At 49.4% G+C, this 19,816-nt stretch overlaps 1 protein-coding gene across 2 annotated transcripts; it reads right to left on the bottom strand.

Annotated features, from left to right (window-relative positions):
- Nucleotides 423–17,379, bottom strand: CSPG5 (chondroitin sulfate proteoglycan 5). 2 transcript variants are annotated; one of them, XM_021068732.1, is made up of 5 exons: nucleotides 17,113–17,375; nucleotides 15,326–16,436; nucleotides 11,591–11,779; nucleotides 9,468–9,543; nucleotides 423–942 (listed from the first exon to the last, which is right to left on the bottom strand). In XM_021068732.1, the coding sequence occupies exons 1-5, from the start codon at nucleotides 17,207–17,209 to the stop codon at nucleotides 781–783; spliced, it is 1,635 nt and encodes a 544-aa protein (XP_020924391.1). In that variant the 5' UTR covers nucleotides 17,210–17,375; the 3' UTR covers nucleotides 423–780. The 2 variants fall into 2 exon arrangements, with proteins under 2 accessions (XP_020924391.1, XP_020924392.1); XM_021068733.1 differs by lacking the exon at nucleotides 9,468–9,543 and having other exon boundaries at nucleotides 17,113–17,379.

The following is a 19,816-nucleotide window of genomic DNA, read 5'->3' on the forward strand; positions in this document are numbered from 1 at the left end:
TTGGAGAGAGGATAATTAAGGTAAAATGAGGTCATTAGGATGGGATGATGAGGACTATTGGATTAGTCCTTTAATCCAATAGGACTAGCATCCTTATAAAAAGAAGAAGAGACACCAGAGAGCTCACTCTCTCTTTCCATTTGCATACAGAAAAGGCCACGTGAGGACCACAGCAAGAAGGTGGCTGTTTGCAAGCCAGAAAGAGAGGCCTCCCCAGAAATCAACTCTGATGGCACCTTGATCTTGGACTTTGAGCCCCTGGAACTCTTAGAAAATAAATGTCTGTTGTTTAAGCCTCCTAGTCTGTGGTATTTCATTACGGCAGCCACAAGTATGTGTAAGTATGTATCTTCAATGAAGGCAAGAATTCAACTCAAACTGACAAGAACAGGTAGGAAGTAAACACAATGACATCAGGAAAATGGCTTTTTAAAAAGTTTTATTTCAAGAACTTTTTTTTTTTTTACTGGTATTTCAAAAAAAGGTGGGTCAAAGTACAAAAAAAAAAGTCAGTGGAATAACAGCATAGGTTTAGAAATCACAGCAGCAGAAGCAATATATAGACAGCACAGACAAAACAATCCAACGTATGCAATTCTGTTCAGGTTCTTGGCTTATTTTGTGTTTCTCCCTCCTGTACAAAATACACCAAAGCATGCCATGAGATCAGAAAAAGAAAGGAGTTTAACAAATGGTTACAAGAAATAGACTCTGTACAAGAGGAGATAATGCTTCTTCCCCCACCCTCCCACCCCCCATTTCCTCTCTCCTTGCTCTGCTTTAGGTTAAGTTGTTCTGAAGACAGTTCACCTCCAAGTCGGCCTGGTCACCTTTGCCACCCTCTAGTTTGGGTGACATGGAGTTCTGGATGTTAAATGACTCCTCTTCTTTCAGGCAGGATTTGAGAGCTTCCTGGATTTTGTGGGGAGCACTAGAATCATCCTGGAAGAGAGAAAAAAAAAAGGTTGAGGGAGGGATGGGAAGGAGATAGTAGGTAGAGGGATCAAGTAATGATCTCAGGCTTTTCCATCTGCTTAAAGAAGCAAGACTGCAAAAAAGGAAGAGAGCTCTGAGACTTGAATGAGCCCAAATGATGTATTAGCAGCTACTTTTTAGGAATATCATCCTCAAAAACACTGGCCAGATACAGATGAAAACTTGACAGGTGATCAGATTACAAATACCTCTAATGGAGGCCAATCTGAGGTTTTCTCTTTGGCAGAGATTGAGGAGGAATTGTCCCTTTTGACACTTGGCCGGTCCCTCTAAAACCTCACCTGTGGTTGAGCTCTGCTCGGCCTGCCTGGCCCCTTTCCAAGGCCCTCCAACCTGTTGAGTTCTGCTCTCCCAAAAAAGTCTTGATCAGGAGCATGACTTGTCATTGCATTCAGTGCGACACAAACAGGACTGTGGTCAGATGCAGAGCTGTTCCTGGCAAAGCTGGGCCCCTCTCCCCACAGCAAATACACGTTCTCTGACTGAAGGCCAGAGATGCATGAGCTTCTTCCTATCTCCCTATCTCTTCCTCCTTGCCTACCCATATTGCTGCCTGCCGCCCTATGACAAGGTCCTGAGCCTGAGTTGATTTGCCTGTTAAAGGAAACCCACACAGCACACAGTCCTCCAAATCCACATTCAGAGACTCTTAAGACAATTTCTGCTGTCCCACCACTCTTTTTTTTTTTTTGCTATTCCTATAGCATACCGAAGTTCCTGGGACAGGGATCAAACTCATACTATAGCAGTGACAATGCCGACTCCTTGACTGAAGGGCCACCAGGGAACTCCCCCCCTTTTCCTTTAGGACTACCTGAGGGGATTTTACCCAGGGCAAATCAGTGGGCCTCGATTCTTTCTCTGGTGACCTAAATAGCTAATATAGGTGCCTGGAACTTTGCTGATCAAAGAGGTCATGTAGCCACCCAGGCAGTCTCATGGGTGGCAAGAAGGGTAATGTCCCTCTCTGACCATATAGCTCAGACTTTTCTTGCTTGAACCACTTCCAAAACTCAAGGTACTCATCATGCTTAAGGACCAGGGCATTCTCCAAAAAACTGTGAGCTCTTGTCCATGCTGCGTGCTACTGAGTCTGATCCATAATGGCCCTAGGTCAGGAGTGTATCTGGTTGGAAATTAGAACAAAGCTCCAGGCCTACATTGGCTGTTATGGGTGTTCAAATGTTCTGTTCATATAGAAATCACTGCCAGGAGTTCCCTGGTGGTCTAGTGTTTAGGATTTGGGGCTTTCACCACGGTGGCCGGGGTTCAATTGCTGGTCCAAGAACTGAGATCCCCCATTAAGCTGCTGTAGCCCATGGCAAAAAAAAAAAAAAAAAAGATCAGTCATGTGTCCCCTGCTCCAGCCTTATTTAGCACTTCTCCAGAAAACCAGCTCAAACAGAGCAATTTAAAAGACGTGAGGAGGAGTTCCCGTCGTGGCTCAGTGGTTAATGAATCCAACTAGGAACCATGAGGTTGCGGGTTTGATCCCTGGCCTTGCTCAGTGGGTTAAGGATCCAGCATTGCCGTGAGTTGAGGGTGTAGGTCGCAGACGCAGCTCGGATCCCGTGTTGCTGTGGCTCTGGCGTAGGCCGGCGGCTGCAGCTCCGATTGGACCCCTAGCCTGGGAACCTCCATATGCCGCGGGAGCGGCCCAAGAAATGGCAAAAAGACAGAAAAAATAAAATAAAAAAAATAAAATAAAATACCTGAGGAATGATTTACAGACAACAGCAGAACACATGTTCCCCACTTCCCATGAGACAAGCACAAGAGGAAATGCACTTCTTCCAGTGCTGAGGCAGATTTCAGTTAAGGCAGCTGCACACTGCATCCTCAGGCACTCAATATTTTCTATCACTGCTGGAAGAGGTTTAGAAAAAACTCTTCAATGGCATAAATGCCTATTTGCTGGGATGGAACAATATGTCTGATAAAGTAAGTGTATTATCTCTACACGCCCACACAGGTTTATGGAAGGGGAAGTTAGATGAGGCAGAACTGTACTGTTTGGAGGAAGACACGGGGTATGGAACCCTGAGTAGAAGGGACTCTGGAGCACAGCAAAACTTGAAACAAGGCCTATGCTCACCTCTCCTCTTACAAGGATGGAACTCACTTTCATGTTTTTCAAGATAACAGACCCCCACCCCCACCCCGCCCAGTGTCACACACTCCTTAGCAGCATACAAGGGCACAGAGATATTCTCAAAATGTGAAGAAAAGGGGATTTAGTGATTCTTATAGATCTGGGTGTCAGAGCTGTGATGCCATGAAGGTGGAGACCCAAATTAAACCTGGCCTCTTGAGGGCTTGTGGGATTTGGATGGATGAGAAAACTGCTTTCTGGAGTTCCCATCGTGGTGCAGTGGTTAACGAATCCAACTAGGAACCATGACGTTGTGGGTTCAATCCCTGCCCTTGCTCAGTGGGTGGACGATCCTGCGTTGCCATGAGCTGTGGTGTAGGTTGCAGACGCGGCTTGGATCCTGCATTGCTGTGGCTCTGGCGTGGGCCGGTGGCTGCAGCTCCAATTCGACCCCTAGCCTGGGAACCTCCATATGCCGCGGGAGCGGCCCAATGAAATAGCAAAAAGACAAAAAAAAAAAAAAAAAAAAAAAAAAAAAGAAAGCTGCTTTCTGGACCAACAGGCCAGAGAGGTAGATCCTAAAAATAAGGAACACAGGTATCCTAGCAACACTATTAGACAAGTTAAGCACCTCCATCAGGTAGAACATGTGAGGGCCTGTCTGGACCAAGATGGAGCTATTCTAGCCCAAGTATTTCCTCTAGAACTCCATCCTGTGCAGCCTAGGGTTGCTGAATCCCTCAGCAGAAGGCCCATATACCTTTTATTTTATTTTCTGCTTTTCAGGGCCACACCCACAGCATATGGAGGTTCCCAGGCTAGGGGTCAAATCAGAGCTACAGCTGCCAGCCACAGCCACAGCCACAGCAACGTGGGATCCGAGCCGCATCTGCAACCTACACCACAGCTCATGAAATGCCGGATCCTTAATCCACCAAGGGAAGCCAGGGATCGAACCCATAACCTCATGGTTACTAGTTGGATTTGTTTCCGCTGCGCCACGACGGGAACTCCAGGCCCATCTACCTTTGAACTGGTGGAACTAGACCTCCCTCTGGCCTAAGTCCTGGGAACTTTTCCTGGCATTGTGCCCCAGTCATGTGGACATCATTCAGCTGGGGCTTCAGGCTTGGACTCCTACTTGTCCAGACACAAAAATCACTGTCAGAAGCAGGCAGGCAGTCAGTGCTTTACCACATCCACGCAAGAAAGTGAGACTGGAAGTAAGAAAGATTTAAATGGGGTGGGATTGGGGTGGGAGTAGGAAGCACTAAGGGACATCCTGGAAGGTTCATCAAATCTCAGGGGGACCAAGTTACAGCCACAACACTGCCCTGACAGCACAGATGAGGGCGGCTCTCAGTGACTGGGCAGTCTGCCTGTGGAGTTCAGGTGGGTTCACACTGCATGGCTAGAGAGTGTGTGCCCAGCTTCTTACGCACTCACCCTTCCTCCCAGAAAATCTCACAGCAGGGGCTGAGGAGCTGTGGGCTTTTTTATTCCTTCCTGAAGTTCCTCTCTGAGGCTAGCTGCTGCTGCTGCTCAGCTACACGAGACCCATACACACTCAGTCACCTGCTCAGCAGTCACAGGCTTTGGAAAGTCCAGGGACGTGGGCAAAGAGCAGCCCAAGGCCATGCATGCAGGGAAAAGACAAGCTCCCTGACTCAGACACCAGCCATGGACCTTTTCCCAACCAGGTCCAAAGCAGCAGGATGCTTTTGGTTTGAAATCTTTTTGGAGTGTCACTTGTAGAGATGATTGGAACTGGGTAGGAAAATGACCCACCCAATCTCCTTTACTTCTGTAAAAGAAACAACCCCTCTACTAAGACAAATAAAACTCTCCAAAATTTTAGGAGACACTGAAACCAGTGAGGAAATCCGAGGGGTGAAAGGAGAGGGATGGGGAGACTCAATGAGTAGGCATGACTCAGAGTCCTCATTTCAGCTCCCAATTCGCTGAGAGGTTTTCTCACTTCAGCCTGCTGCTAGCATCACTCGTAAGCAATCACTGCAGTGGCCGAAGTGATGGATAGGGCTCCTCTTCATAATAGAGTGGCAACAGTCTTAACGTCCACACCCACAAGATCTTAACTGTTACCAACCCTGACTTTTGGTTTGGTGGAAGGAATTATATAGGAACTTTGTAGAGAATCTACCTGCTGGACAAAAGAGTCACTCCCTCACATGCTCGGCACTTTGGCAGAGAAGACAGGAGGTCCCTGGGGCACAAGGTGAGAGAACGATGCCAGGTGGAAACGGCCCTCAAGATCCAGGAGGAGCCAGAGAGTACCGCTTTGCTGCGGGATGCCCGGGGTCTGCCCAGACAACCCCGTGGCCCTTCTCAGGCAGAGTTCACCATGGCTCACCACCCTGCTCCACTCCATTTTTGTTTTGCCATATTCTGAATTCAAGGTCAGTGGCAACTCTCATGGACAAATGCCTTGCTTTCACAAAGTTGAGTCGGCCAAGAGCTGGGAATCTTTGTACTGGCTCATGCAACCAAGACCTCTAAGAGGAGCTATTTCCTTCTCTTCCATCTTTGTGAAGAAGAAAGGTGGGCACACCAGGGGTGCCAGAAAGGCATGAGTCAGAAATTTTGCTAAGGACCCTTGTACTCCGTGGAAAATAAACACCCTGATTGCAGGCCCCACATGTACAAAATGGCAGATCAGACAGTGGAACTGGAAGATCCTGTGCAGGCTACCATTCACTCACTAGTGGTTCATCAATGATGACTAAATGCATATCACTGCAAGGGGCTGGGTAAGGGAGAGATGAGGTGTCCCAAGAGAAGGCCCATCTTCTATCCTTGTGGGTTGATTAATACGTTCATCAATCTCAAAAGTTACAGGACATCTGTTCCCTTGGTTATTACGCCCATCTTGAACTAATTAATATCTTGGTGCACACCACGTAAAATACTGTTTTTTTCTCTATTCTTTATATCAAAGACTTTAAAAAATTATCCTAAATTAGCCTCTTTCCTTTTTCATTTAAATTGACCCCTTTGCTCCTCCTCTACCAGGCCAAGTTTTCTTTTCTGCGGTTTGGTGAACAAGGTCTCATGTACTATTATTCTCTTTCTCCTTCCAGGGCTACAATTTCCTCACCTATAAAAAGAAGACAGTGGTCTAAATCTGTGCCGTCCAACATGAAAGCAACAGCCACATTCTGAGGCTCTGAAGCCAGAGGTAGCTGGAGGCTGCTTGAATGAACAGTGCAGATACTCAATATTTCTGTCTCACAGAAAGTTCCACTGGACAGCACTGGCCTAGACTGTTAAGGCCCCTGTGAGCTCTCATATTCTATGGTCCATTCTTTCAAAGAACTTCTTCAAAATTTCCTCTTAAAGTCCACTGTTTCCTTTGGAAAAGTCTTAGTTTCACTCCCTCCATTTACCTAGAGATATGGACCCTGTGTCATGTACATAATTCTTGGGTTTGGATATGATACAATTTGGGAGTTGGATGGTTTTTGCTTTATTTCTGAAATTCTCTCTGATAGCACCCAGTATTTGAGCTGGTTAGTCTGGTCCAGACAACATAGTAAGCCAGGGGCTTTAGAAAATGGTCTAAAGAATATAAAATGGGGAGTTCCCATCGTGGTGCAGTGGTTAACCAATCTGACTAGGAACCATGAGGTTGCAGGTTTGATCCCTGCCCTTGCTCAGTGGGTTAATGATCTGGCGTTGCCGTGAGCTGTGGTGTAGGTCGCAGATGCGGCTCGGATCCCGCGTTGCTGTGGCTGTGGTGTAGGCTGGCGGCTACAGCTCTGATTCGACCCCTAGCCTGGGAACCTCCATATGCCGGGGGAGTGGCCCAAGAAATGGCAAAAAGACAAAAAAAAAAAAAAAAAAAAAAAAAAAAAAAAAAAAGAATATAAAATGGGCAAGTGGTGCTGGGAAAACTGGACAGCAGCATGTAAATCAATGAAACTGGAACACACCCTCATACCACGTAAAAAAATAAATTCAAAATGGCTTAAAGACTTAAACATAAGACAACCCATCATAAAACTCCTGGAAGAGAATACAGGCAAAACATTCTCTGATACCAACCATACAAATGTTTTCTTAGGTCAGTCTCCCAAGACAGTAAAAAAAAAAAAAAAAAAAAATAAACTAATGGGACTTAATCAAACTGACAAGCTTTTGTACAGCAAAAGGAGCATTAAAAAAAAAAAAAAAAAGACAACCTACGGAATGGGAGAAAATAGTCGCAAACAATGCAATGACAAGGGCTTAATCTCCAAAATATACAAACAACTCTGACAACTCAAAAGCAAAAAGCAAACAACCCAAATGAAAAATTGGCAGAAGAACTGAATAGACATTTCTCCAACGAAGACATATGGATGGCCAACAGGCACATGAAAAAATGCTCAACGTCACTAATTATTAAAGAAATACAAATCAAAAGTACAGTGAAGTACCACTTCACACTGGTCAGAATGGCTATCATTAATAACAAATGCTGGAGAGGGTATAGAGAAAAGGGAACCTTCCTGCACACTGTTGGTGGGAATGTAAATTGGTACAACCACTATGGAAAACAGTATGGAGGCACCTCAGAAAACTAAATATAGAACTACCATATGATCCAGCAATCCCACTCCTGGACATATATCCAGACAAAACTTTCATTGAAAAAGATACATGGGAGTTCCCGTTGTGGCTCAGTGGTCAACGAATCTGACTAGGAACATGAGGTTGCGGGTTTGATCCCTGGCCTTGCTCAGTGAGTTAAGGATCTGGCGTTGCCCTGAGCTGTGGTGTAGGCCGGCGGCTACAGCTCCGATTGGACTCCTAGCCTGGGAACCTCCATATGCCGTGGGAGTGGCCCTAGAAAAGGCAAAAAGACAAAAAACAAAAGAAAAAGATACATGCACCCCTATGTTCACTGCAGCACTATTCACAATAGCCAAGACATGAAAACAAACTAAATATCCATAGAGAGATGAATGTATTAAGAAGATGTGGTTGTAATGGAATACTACTCAGCCATAAAGAAGAACAAAATAATGCCATTTGCAGCAACATGGATGGAACTAGAGACTCTCATACTAAGTGAAGGAAGTCAGAAAGAGAAAGACAAATACCATATGATATCACTTATATCTGGAACCTAATATATGGCACAAATGAACCTATCTACACAACAGAAACAAACTCATGGACATGGAGAACAGACTTGAGGTTCTCCCCAAGGGGAAGAGGGAGGGAGTGGGACAGAATGGCACTTTGGGGTTAGTAGATGCAAACTATTGCATTTGGAGTGGATAGGCAATGAGATCTTGCTGTGTAGTACAGGGAACTGTATCCAGTCACTTTTGATGGAACATGATAGAGGATAACATGAGAAAAAGAATGTATATATATGTGTAACTGGGTCATTTTTGTTGTAGGGCAGAAAGTGACAGAACACTGCAAATCAACTATAATTAAAAAAAAAAAAGTAGGGGAGTTCCCGTCATGGCTCAGTGGTTAACTAATCGACTAGGAACCATGAGGTTTCGGGTTGATCCCTGGCCTTGCTAGGTGGGTTAAGGATCCGGTGTTGCCATGAGCTGTGGTGTAGGTGGCAGACTTGGCTCGGATCCGCATTGCTGTGGCTCTGGCGTAGGCCGGTGGCTACAGCTCCGATTCAACCCCTAGCCTGGGAACCTCCATATGCCACGGGAGCAGCCCAAGAAATGGCAAAAAGACCAAAAAATAAAATAAAATAAAATAAAATAAAATAAAAAAAGAAAATGGCTTAGTCTTTTACTGGATTTTAATTGATATTTATGAGCTCATCTTCCTAAGAATAGATTTACCCCTAAACTTAAGGTTCACCAGTGTTTTGAGCCACCTTGGCCCTAACCAGTGTATATAAACCTGCTCATTTCAAGGGTCCTCAAACAGTGTCAAAGATACTGTTTTTCCAGCCATCCAGGAGTTTTTCCTCTCAACCGAAAGAACTACCATTTGCTCCAATCACCAGCAGATTTGCTAGCAATGAAAGCAGAGCCTTTCTCCTTGATATAGAAAATAGACAAAAAATCAGACTTCTAAAGCCTACATGAAGCTAAAAATCATGCATCATTCTGGAAACAGATCTTCTGTACTTTGTATAACTTTGCCTGTCAAGAAGTGATACACCATCATGCTTTTATTCCCATTTTCACCACCCAAACCGGTCGCCCTATCCGGATCCTCAGAGCTCTGAGAAGTGGCTCCACACTCTGAAGCAGGACAAGAGACATGGGCAGGGGCTGAAGCATGCATAAGGGCAGATGTGAAGAACACAAGTTACCTGACAGAGAACATTATCATAGTGAGCCAAGGCACGGGCATGGGGAGAGGAGGTACAGGGAGTGTTGCAAAGTTTCCTTACGTTTGGGTGAGAGCCCTCGGCAATGGTGGAGAGGGAGAAGTTATCGTTGTGGAGCTCAGATGGGGTCCGGAATTTGCTGGTTAGGACAGAAGAGAGAAGGGAAAATATAAGTGAAACCATCATGGGGAAATCTGATAGAAGCTTCATAGGTCAAGTACTGTATTTCATCTAATGCCACAGACTGTAATAAGATGTGCCACTATTTGATGTACCACTGAGAAAAAAAATGAAAGTTTTTATTATATGCTTTAAGTAGCTCATTTAGACTTTAGATGAAGAACTGACAATGATACGAACAGCTATGACCATGTTGTTGCATGCCAGATAATTACAACTACATCATGACCGCCATCTGGCCAACAGGGATTACAAGATGCCAGTGACTGTAAGCACAATTCAATTTCAGAAATGTTACTATACAAAAAATAATGTGAATCTTAGAATCAATAAACTTCATCAGTATCTGTAGTGCACTGGGTACACATAGCATTTTCAGAGCAGTAACCCGGCTTGGGAAAGAAAGAAGGTATGCAGAGGGAAACAGGGGAGGCAGCCTTTGAGCTAAAGTGTTGCAGGAGCCATGCTTTGTGCAAAACACATAACCAGTTACAGGAGGAAGGCCTAGGAGGAGGCCTTGTCCTGGCCTCAGCTCTAACTTCTCCACTCCCTGGGTAGCTGCTCCTGGCCTCCCCATTATCAACAGCAGTTGCCCTGATAGGTGGTCCCCTCCCCCCAACCCCATGGACACTGGGTTTGGCGTGAGGAGCCAGGGCCTTGGCTTGTAATCACATGCACAGAAACAGCCCTGCCTCAGCGCACAGGCACAATGGAGAGGCCCTGGCAGCCCCACGACGGTTAGCTGAAAGGCTGCAGAGAGCTGCCGCCATCTGCACATCACACAGTTTACCCAGCAAAGGAGCAACAGATGGTGTTTTGTCCTTTTCCCAGGACCCAAGGCAAGTCCTTCAGTCACATTCTCTGGAGGGAGTCTCGGGGAGAGGGCGGGGATTAATGGGACAACAGGTTGAAGGAGGGGGAGGGTGCATTTTGCATAAATTGTCTCTTGGTCCCCAAGGAAGCTGAACTCTAGTCTCCTCCTTTTGTGAATTGCGTGACACTTCTGAAGGTTCTTTACTTTGCTTAGCAATAAGAGGGAGTCTTATAGTGTGCAGGATCACATCTGAGTGTTGTTCAAGGCCAAGACTTAAAGGGTAAATGCATACTGACTCTCACGTGTACACAGGAGTCACTCCTCTGCTGAGAAAAGGGCTAAAATGAGACTCTATCCTGATATGGCCCTTACAGTCAATAGCAGAGGAAATGAGGCCCAGGCCCCGCCACCCCCACATTCAACTCAGAAGAGGCAAAGAGCACATCCTTGAGTCCCTTGCATTTCTGTCTAGATCAAGTGTTGACAAGTTCTTCTGTTTGTTTGTTTGTTTTGCTTTTTAGGGCCACACTTGTGGCATATGGAAGTTCCTAAGCTAGGGGTCGAATTGAAGCTATAGCTGCCAGCCTACGCCATAGCCACAACAATGCCAAATCTGAGCCTCATTTGCGATCTACATCACAGTTCATGACAACACTAGATCCTTAACCCACTGAGCAAGGCCAGGGACTGAATCTGTGTCCTCATGGATACTAGTTGGGTTCGTTACCACTAAGCCACAATGGGAACTCCAAGGATTGACAAGTTTGAAAAGCAATGCACTGCAGGGCTAAACCCTTTCAATGAGGAAGAACTGGCACTGAGTGACAGCAGACCTAAGGGAGCTGGAGTCACTTCACGATGATCTGTGAGTGAAATCCTCACATTGGCCACTGGCGGTCAAAGACCTGGGAAGCAGGTACAGTTAGGTGGGGGTGGGGACTGAGTACAGTAACTTAGCAGAGTTTGGAGTTGCCCTACTCTAAGCACCCTCCATCCCTGGGCTGGGGATGGTGCTGGACAGCCCCCAGGGGCTTAGTCTCTGCTGCAATTCCAGCACATTCTGGGTAGGAATGGATCATTTTGGGTGATCTTTGGTATGAAAAACCCACCCTGGGATGGTGAGCAGGCCCCGGAATCCCTCACATCCCCCTCCCCAGATTAGATGGGGTGGGGCTGGCTGCCACAGACTCACTTGGTCCTCCGCAGCTTGGTGTTCTCCGTCTTGAGCAGATAGAGCTTCTTGGCGAAGAACACCGTCATCATGAAGAGCAGGAGCAGCACGAGGGCGGCCGAGCCGACAGCCACGCACATCACCTGGAAGTCAGTGATGATGGACTCGCAGCGCATCCCCTTGTGCCAGATGTAGTCCTGTGTGTTGCACCTACAGCAGCAACAGGGTGGGACTGAGGTGACGGGTAGGCAGCTGTGGCCACAGGGAGGTTCTGGCTCCTGACCCCAGGACTTCCCGCAACAGTCTGTTCCTATGAGGAACTGTGGTACCCCCATCTGTGCAGACCTTATGGTCGCTATTCTTGCCTCGTCTGTATAACCACCTCCTCTTTACTATGAAGTGGGCCGGCCAGCTCTGAGGTCCATGACACAAATAAGGTAACCAGGGTGCTGAGAAACTAAGCCAGCTGGTCATCCATACAACTGTGAAGTAACCAAGGAGGGAGGAGAATCCCGGACTTCCCCTTCAGCGAGCACAATCATAGTAATCTCTCAGACCCTTCCTCCCAACTCCCGACCCTGGGCTCTGGTGAAAAATAAAAGAAAAACAAGGCCAACAGGAGCTATCGCTACAAAGTAGGAGGATCTGCCCTACACATGAAAAGCTATCTTACTGCTCTGCAGTCCCATCTAGTTCACGTGGTACACTGAAAAAGAAAGAAGCGACAGACAAGGACAAGCACAAAGACAGATGTATATTCTCCTCCTATCTCTGCAGCCCCCAAAGTGCTGCCCCTAAAGCTTCCTGTCCTATTACCATGAGAACTGTCATGAAAGCATAGTGAGAATCAACCCTCTGGGTGGGTTTCTGTCCTTTTGTTGAGTGACTTTCTCCTGCCCTTGGGGACATTCCCAGGCTCCAACTCTTCCAATGACATTGCTGTTTCCATGGGAACCGGGCTGCTTCAAAGAGGAAAGATGTGGAAGGATACAGAGGCAGGCAAAGGAGGGAGGACATGAACCTCAGGGTGAATGACAGACAAGAGAAAGGGGTCTAGAAACAGGGAAATGATGCATGGGAGAATTACTACACCACACCTAGAACAGGGCAGGGAGATGTGGCTAGCAGGGAATTTTCTCTTTTCCAACTGCCCCTCTGCAGTCATGGGAGGCAATCTTTTGGAGGATGGCAGGGAAAGAAGACCCCTCTAACCAACCACTCTAGAGAAGTTCCGTATAGCTCTGCTCATTTCCCTGCAGTGGTCGGGGTGACAGAGACAAAGGCATGCTGCAGTCTGCAACCAAGGGCTCGGCAGCCTCCTGTGAGTGGAATGCAAAACAGTTTCCAAGCCAGGGCCAGCCCTGAGTGTACCCGCCAAGGAGGAATCTCCGCTAGTGAAGCCCAGTGTGATCCTGGGATGGAAGCTGTACCAGGGGAGCTGGAATGGGCTTGTGGAGAAGCCTTCCTGAGGCAGGCCCCACTGGAGGATCTATGGGCAGCATAGCAATGCTCTTAGTGAGGACACATTTACTCTTTCACTTGGGAATCCCCTGAGGGCTCCAGGACATTCTGGGAACTGGTTTAGCTCTCCAGAGGCAGCAAGGGCTCTAAATCTCACACTCCGATGGGCAGACTACTTTGAAGGTGAAAACTCAGGCCTCCAACAGGATGAAAGATAATGATTTTGCACAGAGATTCCATAGCTCTCAAGCTAAAATCTTAACTGTTGTTCCCCTTCAACTAGAATCTGAGGAGCAAAATCACAGGGTTTCCCCATATTTCTGGTATCTTTTAACCAAGCAGCAAGGTCTTATCATTGTAATTTCTTTCTTTCCTTTTTTTTTTTGGCTTTTTAGGGCCCACACCTGCGGCATATGGAGGTTCCCAGGCTAGGGGGTCAAATCAGAGCTATAGCTGCTGGCCTACTGGTGTACACAGCTCATGGCAACACCAGATTCTTAACCCACTGAGCAAGGCCAGGGATCGAACCTGTGTCCTCATGGATGCTAGTCAGATTTGTTTCTGCTGAGCCACAGCAGGAACTCTGTCTTTCTTTCTTTTTCTATTTTTCGCTTATTAGGGCTGCACCCAGGGCATATGGAAGTTCCCAGGCTAGAGGGCGAACTGGAGCCACAGCTGCCGGCCTTCGTCAACAGCCACAGCAAAGCAGGATCCAAGCCATGTCTGTGACCTACACCACAGTTCATGGCATCGCCAGATTCCCAACACACTGAGCGAGGCCAGGGATCAAATCCACATCCTCATGGATACTAGTCGGATTCATTTCTGCTATGCCACGACGGGAACTCCATCATAATTTCTTGATTACAGTTCTTCTTTTTGGCAATGGGTGGACAACTCCAATCAGAACTGTGTGGACACACAGACACATCCTGTAAAAGTGACTCTAGGAGTTCCTGCTGTGGTGCAACAGGATCAGCGGTGCCGCTGGAGCGCCAGAATGTGAATTTGACCCCTGGGCCAGGGCAGTGGATTAAGGGATCCAGAGTTGCTGCAGCTGTGGCATGGGTGGCAGCTGTGGCTGGTATCTGATCCCTGGCCTATGATACATGTGCCGCGGGGTAGCCAAAAAAAAAAAAGAAAAAGAAAAAGAGTCATGGTCTTTTACATGGTCTAATCTCATGGTCATTTACAGGAAATAACTTTACAGTAAGGAACTGAAACCCAAACTTTAATGCCAAAGGCACAGCATTCACACTCTGTGTGTTATTCTTCTATCAGATCATTAAGATTTACCAAATTTGAATACTTCACATACCTCCACCCCCCCCAAAAAAAAAACCCATGAAAAAGAAACTCAGGGAATGACACTTTAAAAAGACACCCAAATTACAGAAATGCTCCTTCTAGGACTAATGGAAACAAGTCCTGGAGGAATCTGAGAGCTCCACACCACTTCTAGGACCTGTAAAGGATGGGAGAAAAGCAAACCACCCACATCACCTTCACCCCTGACTTCTTGCTGAATAAGCCAGTGAGCTCTCCAGCAGGTTAAGTACCTCACCATGAGGGCAGGTAATTACTGATGAGGCATGAGATGGTGGCTGCAGATAATGTCCTTATTCTTACCGGAAACTCTCTGGGTTTTTGAAACATGCTGGGCTTGGTATCCCCAGGAAGACAACAATCAGTTTTAGGGGGAAAAGCTACTACCCAAAGTTGAGAAAACCTACCACATCTGCTTTGCCATGAAAACACTCTGCTTGACTTGACCTGTTTGAGTGGCTGCTCTCTGGGTCTGCTCCCAATGTGAAGGGCCTCACTCTGACTTCATGTGACAGTCTGCACATGTGCCCCACAGGGACACAGGACCCTCCTCCTGCCACACACATGGCACAGAGGGAGTGGTCAGTAGTTATCTTTCCTCGCAGTATGTTTAAGGGCCTACTCCTTCTGCTAGTATAGCCAGAATTTGCCAAGAACTCATTCCCAACCCAGCAAAGATCTCTTCCAAACTCCTTAGTGGGCTCCCTTCATCTTCCCTTTACAGTTCACTGGTTTGGTAAACTTAGTCCTTGCAACACTTAGAGGAAATACATAACCTTATTTCTGAGGTGACAGGAAGTATATTTAAGACGTAATTCTATAGATTTACTGTGACCACCTCTTGACCTGGGACTCCTGTGAACTAATAACCTCTGGGAAGCTGTGTCTGTCACATCCTCTTTTCTACCTCCCGTGCACTTTTCAGGAGTTCTCTGACAAGCCCTTGGACATCTGCCACTATGCCCTTACCTGCAGAAAGCCCCTATGTTCTCCACCAGGTAGCACTGGCCGCCATTGTGACAGTAACTTGGAAAGAGGTCACACACTGACCGGCAGGAACCGTTATGTCGCACAAAGCCATTGCGGCACTCAGTGCCATTCTCGCTTGGGGTCAGATCCCTGCCTGGCTCTCCTGGGCGGGGCCTGAGGGCAATACTGCTGCCAGGGACTATCCCCAGAGTATGCTGTGGAGGGACAGCATGCCACCGACTGGTGGGCTGGCCTGTCCCAGGCCCCAGACCAGGCTTCCCTGTGGGCATAAGAAGGTCATTTTCATCTTCCAGGTCTCCACCTCCTGCTGCATCCTTGTCATCCTCCTCTTCTTCCTCCTCTTCATCCAAGTCATCATAGAAGGATGTGGTAGGGTAGAAATCAGATTCATCAAAGGGAGTGAAGTCATCGTATAAGTCAAGAAGGCTCCAGGAAGGGGTCTCTCCTCCAGGATCAGGGTGGTGCTCTGAGGCACCTGGCGACCCAGGGAAGCTACCCAGGTCTGCACCACGGCCCTCACCATCCAATCCTTCAAAGTAGTCGATGTCAATTATGTCTGACGCTGGGTGGGGCTCCAGTGTGCCCTGAAAGGGGTACGTGGGCTCTGGCCCATGAGGGTCAGGGGTGCTGCCTCCCAGGTTCAGCCAAACCTCCAAGGGGCTCTCCTTGGGTACCTCAGGGCCTGGGTTCAGCTTGTCGCCAGGGGTGGAGGAGGGTGGTTCGCTGGCCTCTGTAGCCTCAGGGGTGGCGGTGGATGGCAACTGCCCAAGAGCCTCATCAGGAGTCGGGAGCGTGGCTGGAAGTGCCTGGGTGTCTCCACTGCCTGCCTCTGCAGTCACTCCACTCAAGCCTGGGGTGTCAGTCTCCAGCCAGGCTGTTCCTGTCACGGCAGCCGACGCCTCCAGCGCCTCCTCTGGCCCAATTCCAGGGCTCACCACGTCGTGCTCGCCATGGGGCACAGTCCGCGAGGTCTCATCTTCTCCAGCTGCTGGTGGGCCGTCTTTCTCCCCGGTGTAGTTACCACGAGGCTCCCACGTCAGAACGCTCTTCACCTGCTCCTCTGCCTCGACGACGCTGCGGGCCTCGCGCACTGTGGGAGGGAGGGACACGCGGGGCGTCAGGGCAGCACTCGTGGTAGGGCCCTGGGCCACGTCCCGCCCCTGCAGCCGCTGCTGCTTTCTCAGACCTCCATCAACCCTAAGCCTCAGAAGCAAGCTTTCCCAGGGCCACGCCCCATATTTAAGCCCCGCCCCCAGCCCGTTCCAGAGGCCAGGGAACTTACCCGGCCAACCGTTTCCCCGCTCAGGCCCCGCCCCCGACACCACCCACAATTTAACGAGGGGGTCCCCAACTCCAACCCCAGGCGTGAGTCTTACCTTCCAAGCTCCATTCCGCCTTCAGGCTCCGCCCACAAGTCTCACCCTTAGGGCCCCGCCCCATCCAATCCCCGCCCCGAACTCGCACCCTCCAGCTCCACATCACCTCCAGGTCCCGCCCCGAAGTCTCACCCTCGCGCCCCGCCTACCAGGCCCCCTTCCCAGCCAACAGCTCGGTCTGCACACCCAGGTCGAGGTCGGCCCCAGTACTCAGTCTCCCCAAATACCCCATCTCTTTGGGCCCTCCTTCCCCCGCTCGCGCTGCAGGCAAGGCGCTGCCCCGCCCCCTTGCCACAGCTCACGGACTCCGCCTGTACCCGAAGCTAGTGGGACCCTGGCCTAGGGTGGGGCGCGAGAGCCGCTGGGGTCCCAGTCGCTGTCGGTACCTACCTGGCACCGCCCCCGAGGCGAGAACCAGCGTCGCCCCCAAAAGCAGCAGCAGCGGCGGCGGCCCCCGCCCCGGGCCCCCGCCCTCGGCTTGGCCCATGGCGCGGCGCCCCGACCGCTGACAGCGGTCTGCCTGTCTGGCTGCGCCCTCGGCTTGCCGGCCGCCGCGCCTCCCACCCGTGCTGCGGCCGTCTCAGCCCCCGATGGACAGCGCAAGAAGCCGCATGCCGCCGCCGCCACCGCCGTCCGCCGCTGTCCCCGGCGCGCCGCGCCTCCCCGCCTCCCGCGCCGCCGCTGCCGCGCTCAGCGCCGCCCCCACCCCGCCCGCCGCGCCCGCCCCGCCGCACGTAGCTCTGACGCCGGCCCTGCTCAGTCCGCCTGCCCAGGGGGACAGACAGACCCCCGGCTCTGGACGCGGAGACAAATGGACGTGGAGTAGAGCGGGGGAAGGCGCACAGAGCTGCGCATGGCGTTAGCCGACAGGTGCACTAGCTGGAGACCTGCGGGGCGGGGCCGCGGTCCCGCCCCTCCCGGTAGAGGGCTGGCAAGGCCCCCCACCCGCGAGGAACCCACCCGCCTCGAGGCGAGCATAGAGGCGGGGGCCCAGACACCCGCAGGCTCTAGGCGGGGCTCAGAAGGGCCGCAGGGGGCGGAAGCCCGAGCCCGCACTGTGGCAGTGAGCCGAACCAGGGGCGCACGAAGGTCTCTAGGAGGTCTCCGAGTCCTCATGAAGGCGGGGCGGGCTCTGCCAGCGCCAGGCAAGGGAGCGAAGTGGACCTCCCAGACTCTAATCGGATCAAACCTAATCTGTCTGCAGCCAAAGCCCCAGACCTCGAACAGGCAGGCCAGCAGGAACGCATCCTGGGGGCAGGGGTCAAGACCTTGCTTGAACCGCGGCTACCCTGCCTTCCTTCTCTCCTTCTCGAGGTAGCCTGAGGAGCGGCGGCCTTTAATCCCGGTTCCTTTCTCTCTCCTCTGGATACATTGCCCCCCACCCCCCATGTATCCCGGGTCACCAAATCTCAAGTTGCTGGGTAATCCCAAGCGGCCTACTTTGCAGCGTAGGGACTTGGGGACATCAGACTAGGCGTTAAAGTCTGTGGGCCCTGCTCAAACCTCACTGTGTGGTCTGAAACTACTCATCCCTCGCTACCTACCCACCTAAGTGACCCTCTGCCTCTTGATCTATTAACCCAAATGATGATATTCAAGGTCACTGCCTGAGATGTGGCAACTGTGATATTTGAGAGACGCTGCCATTTCTGTCACTCGGGAGCCACATATGTGACCAAGAACGATATTCTATCTCCTAATCTCTCTAGTACATGTCTCTGGATTGGGTTGTTTAGGTTCTAAGTCAATTTCTCTCACTAGAACTAGACGTTTGCTCATCCTGGCCATTCTCTCTCCTCCGGGACTGCCTGAGAAACTCAACCCAGAGAGCTCAGTTCCCATCACCCTCCTTTCCCTGAAGCCGTCTGAGCATGACCCAAGTAGTTAGACACTTATGCCCTGATCTCATTGTCTGTCTATAGTAATTTCCCACTGGACTGCAAGACTCCCGAGTTTGCAGCACCAGGCACTGAGGGAGGCTCCCCAAAGTGGGAAGGAGGCAACCATCTCACTCCCACCTTGGAACCATGGGTCTGGAGCTTCCTGCAAAGGGGTTGACTTGCTGAAGCTCTTTCCATGGCTTGACATTGCCTCTAGGGATAGTAAATACCAGTTAGAAATACAACCTTCTGAGAGCAGAAGGTCAGGCAGGGCTTTGCACTTGCTTGTTGCAATAGAGGCTCTAATATACCCTCCAACACCATCTCTGGTTTCCTGTAGTTTTTTTCTGCATCTCATTTTTTTGCCTTTTATCAAAGTCTCTGCCCTGCTCTGCTTCTCTGTTTCCTTGACTCTTGGGTAGTGGTTGTCAAGAGTGGAGGCTCTTGGTGGACATGCATACCTCCTCCTTCCTGAGGCTGGTCTGTGTAGGAAGGTGGCCTCATAGATGGGTCCTGATACCTGAAGCATTACAACCACTCCTGTTTTTCACCAAAAAAAAAGGTCTGGATGGGGGTCCTCTTCCCATCCCTCTGCTAAACTTACACCTACTCCAGTTTGTTTCTCATTTTGATATATTTTATTAAATGTTTATATCTATTTTATCACTTTTTGCTTTTTAGGGCCGCACTGGCGGCATATGGAGGTTCCCAGACTAGGGGTCGAATTGGAGCTAAAGCTCCCGGCCTATGCCATAGCAATGTCAGATCCTTAACCCAGTGAGTGAGGCCGGGGATCAAACCCACAACCTCATGGTTCCTATCGGATTCATTTCTGTTGCGCCACAACGGGAACTCCTAAATTCATCACCTTAAATTCAATTTCTGAATTAAGTAAAACAAGCATAGGTATAAAATATGAAGTATCACCTTCCTCAATGAACTTTTCTCCTTCCCTGGGGACAGATTCTATTACCACTTTCTTCATTTGGGGATTTTAAATCAACTGTTGCCATTGAGTTTCATCTGTTACTTCCTGGCAGCTCTCACCAGAAGTTTCAGAACTGAGCATAGCACACCTGGTTAGGCAATACCTCCACAAGCAGAAGCTCATCGAGGCAATGGAGTGTGACTGCAGGAGTCAGATTCAGCATTAGATTTGTGTGACCTTGGGAGAGTCAGTATCCTGTGTCATATATGTGTAAATGGTAACCACA

The sequence above is a fragment of the Sus scrofa genome, chromosome 13, assembly GCF_000003025.6.
Source record: "Sus scrofa isolate TJ Tabasco breed Duroc chromosome 13, Sscrofa11.1, whole genome shotgun sequence".
In the NCBI taxonomy this organism is placed as follows: Eukaryota; Metazoa; Chordata; class Mammalia; order Artiodactyla; family Suidae; genus Sus; species Sus scrofa.

Bases quoted from the DNA above. Each gene is read 5' to 3' on its own strand.
- CSPG5 (XM_021068732.1), bottom strand. From the start codon at position 17,209: ATGGGCCAAGCCGAGGGCGGGGGCCCGGGGCGGGGGCCGCCGCCGCTG. The intron at 9,544-11,590 runs GTGAGTCTGTGG...TGTCCTAACCAG, and splicing joins ACCAAGCTGCGGAGGACCAA to CAAATTCCGGACCCCATCTG. The intron at 943-9,467 runs GTAAGGAAACTT...TCTCTCTTCCAG, and splicing joins CCGAGGGCTCTCACCCAAAC to GATGATTCTAGTGCTCCCCA.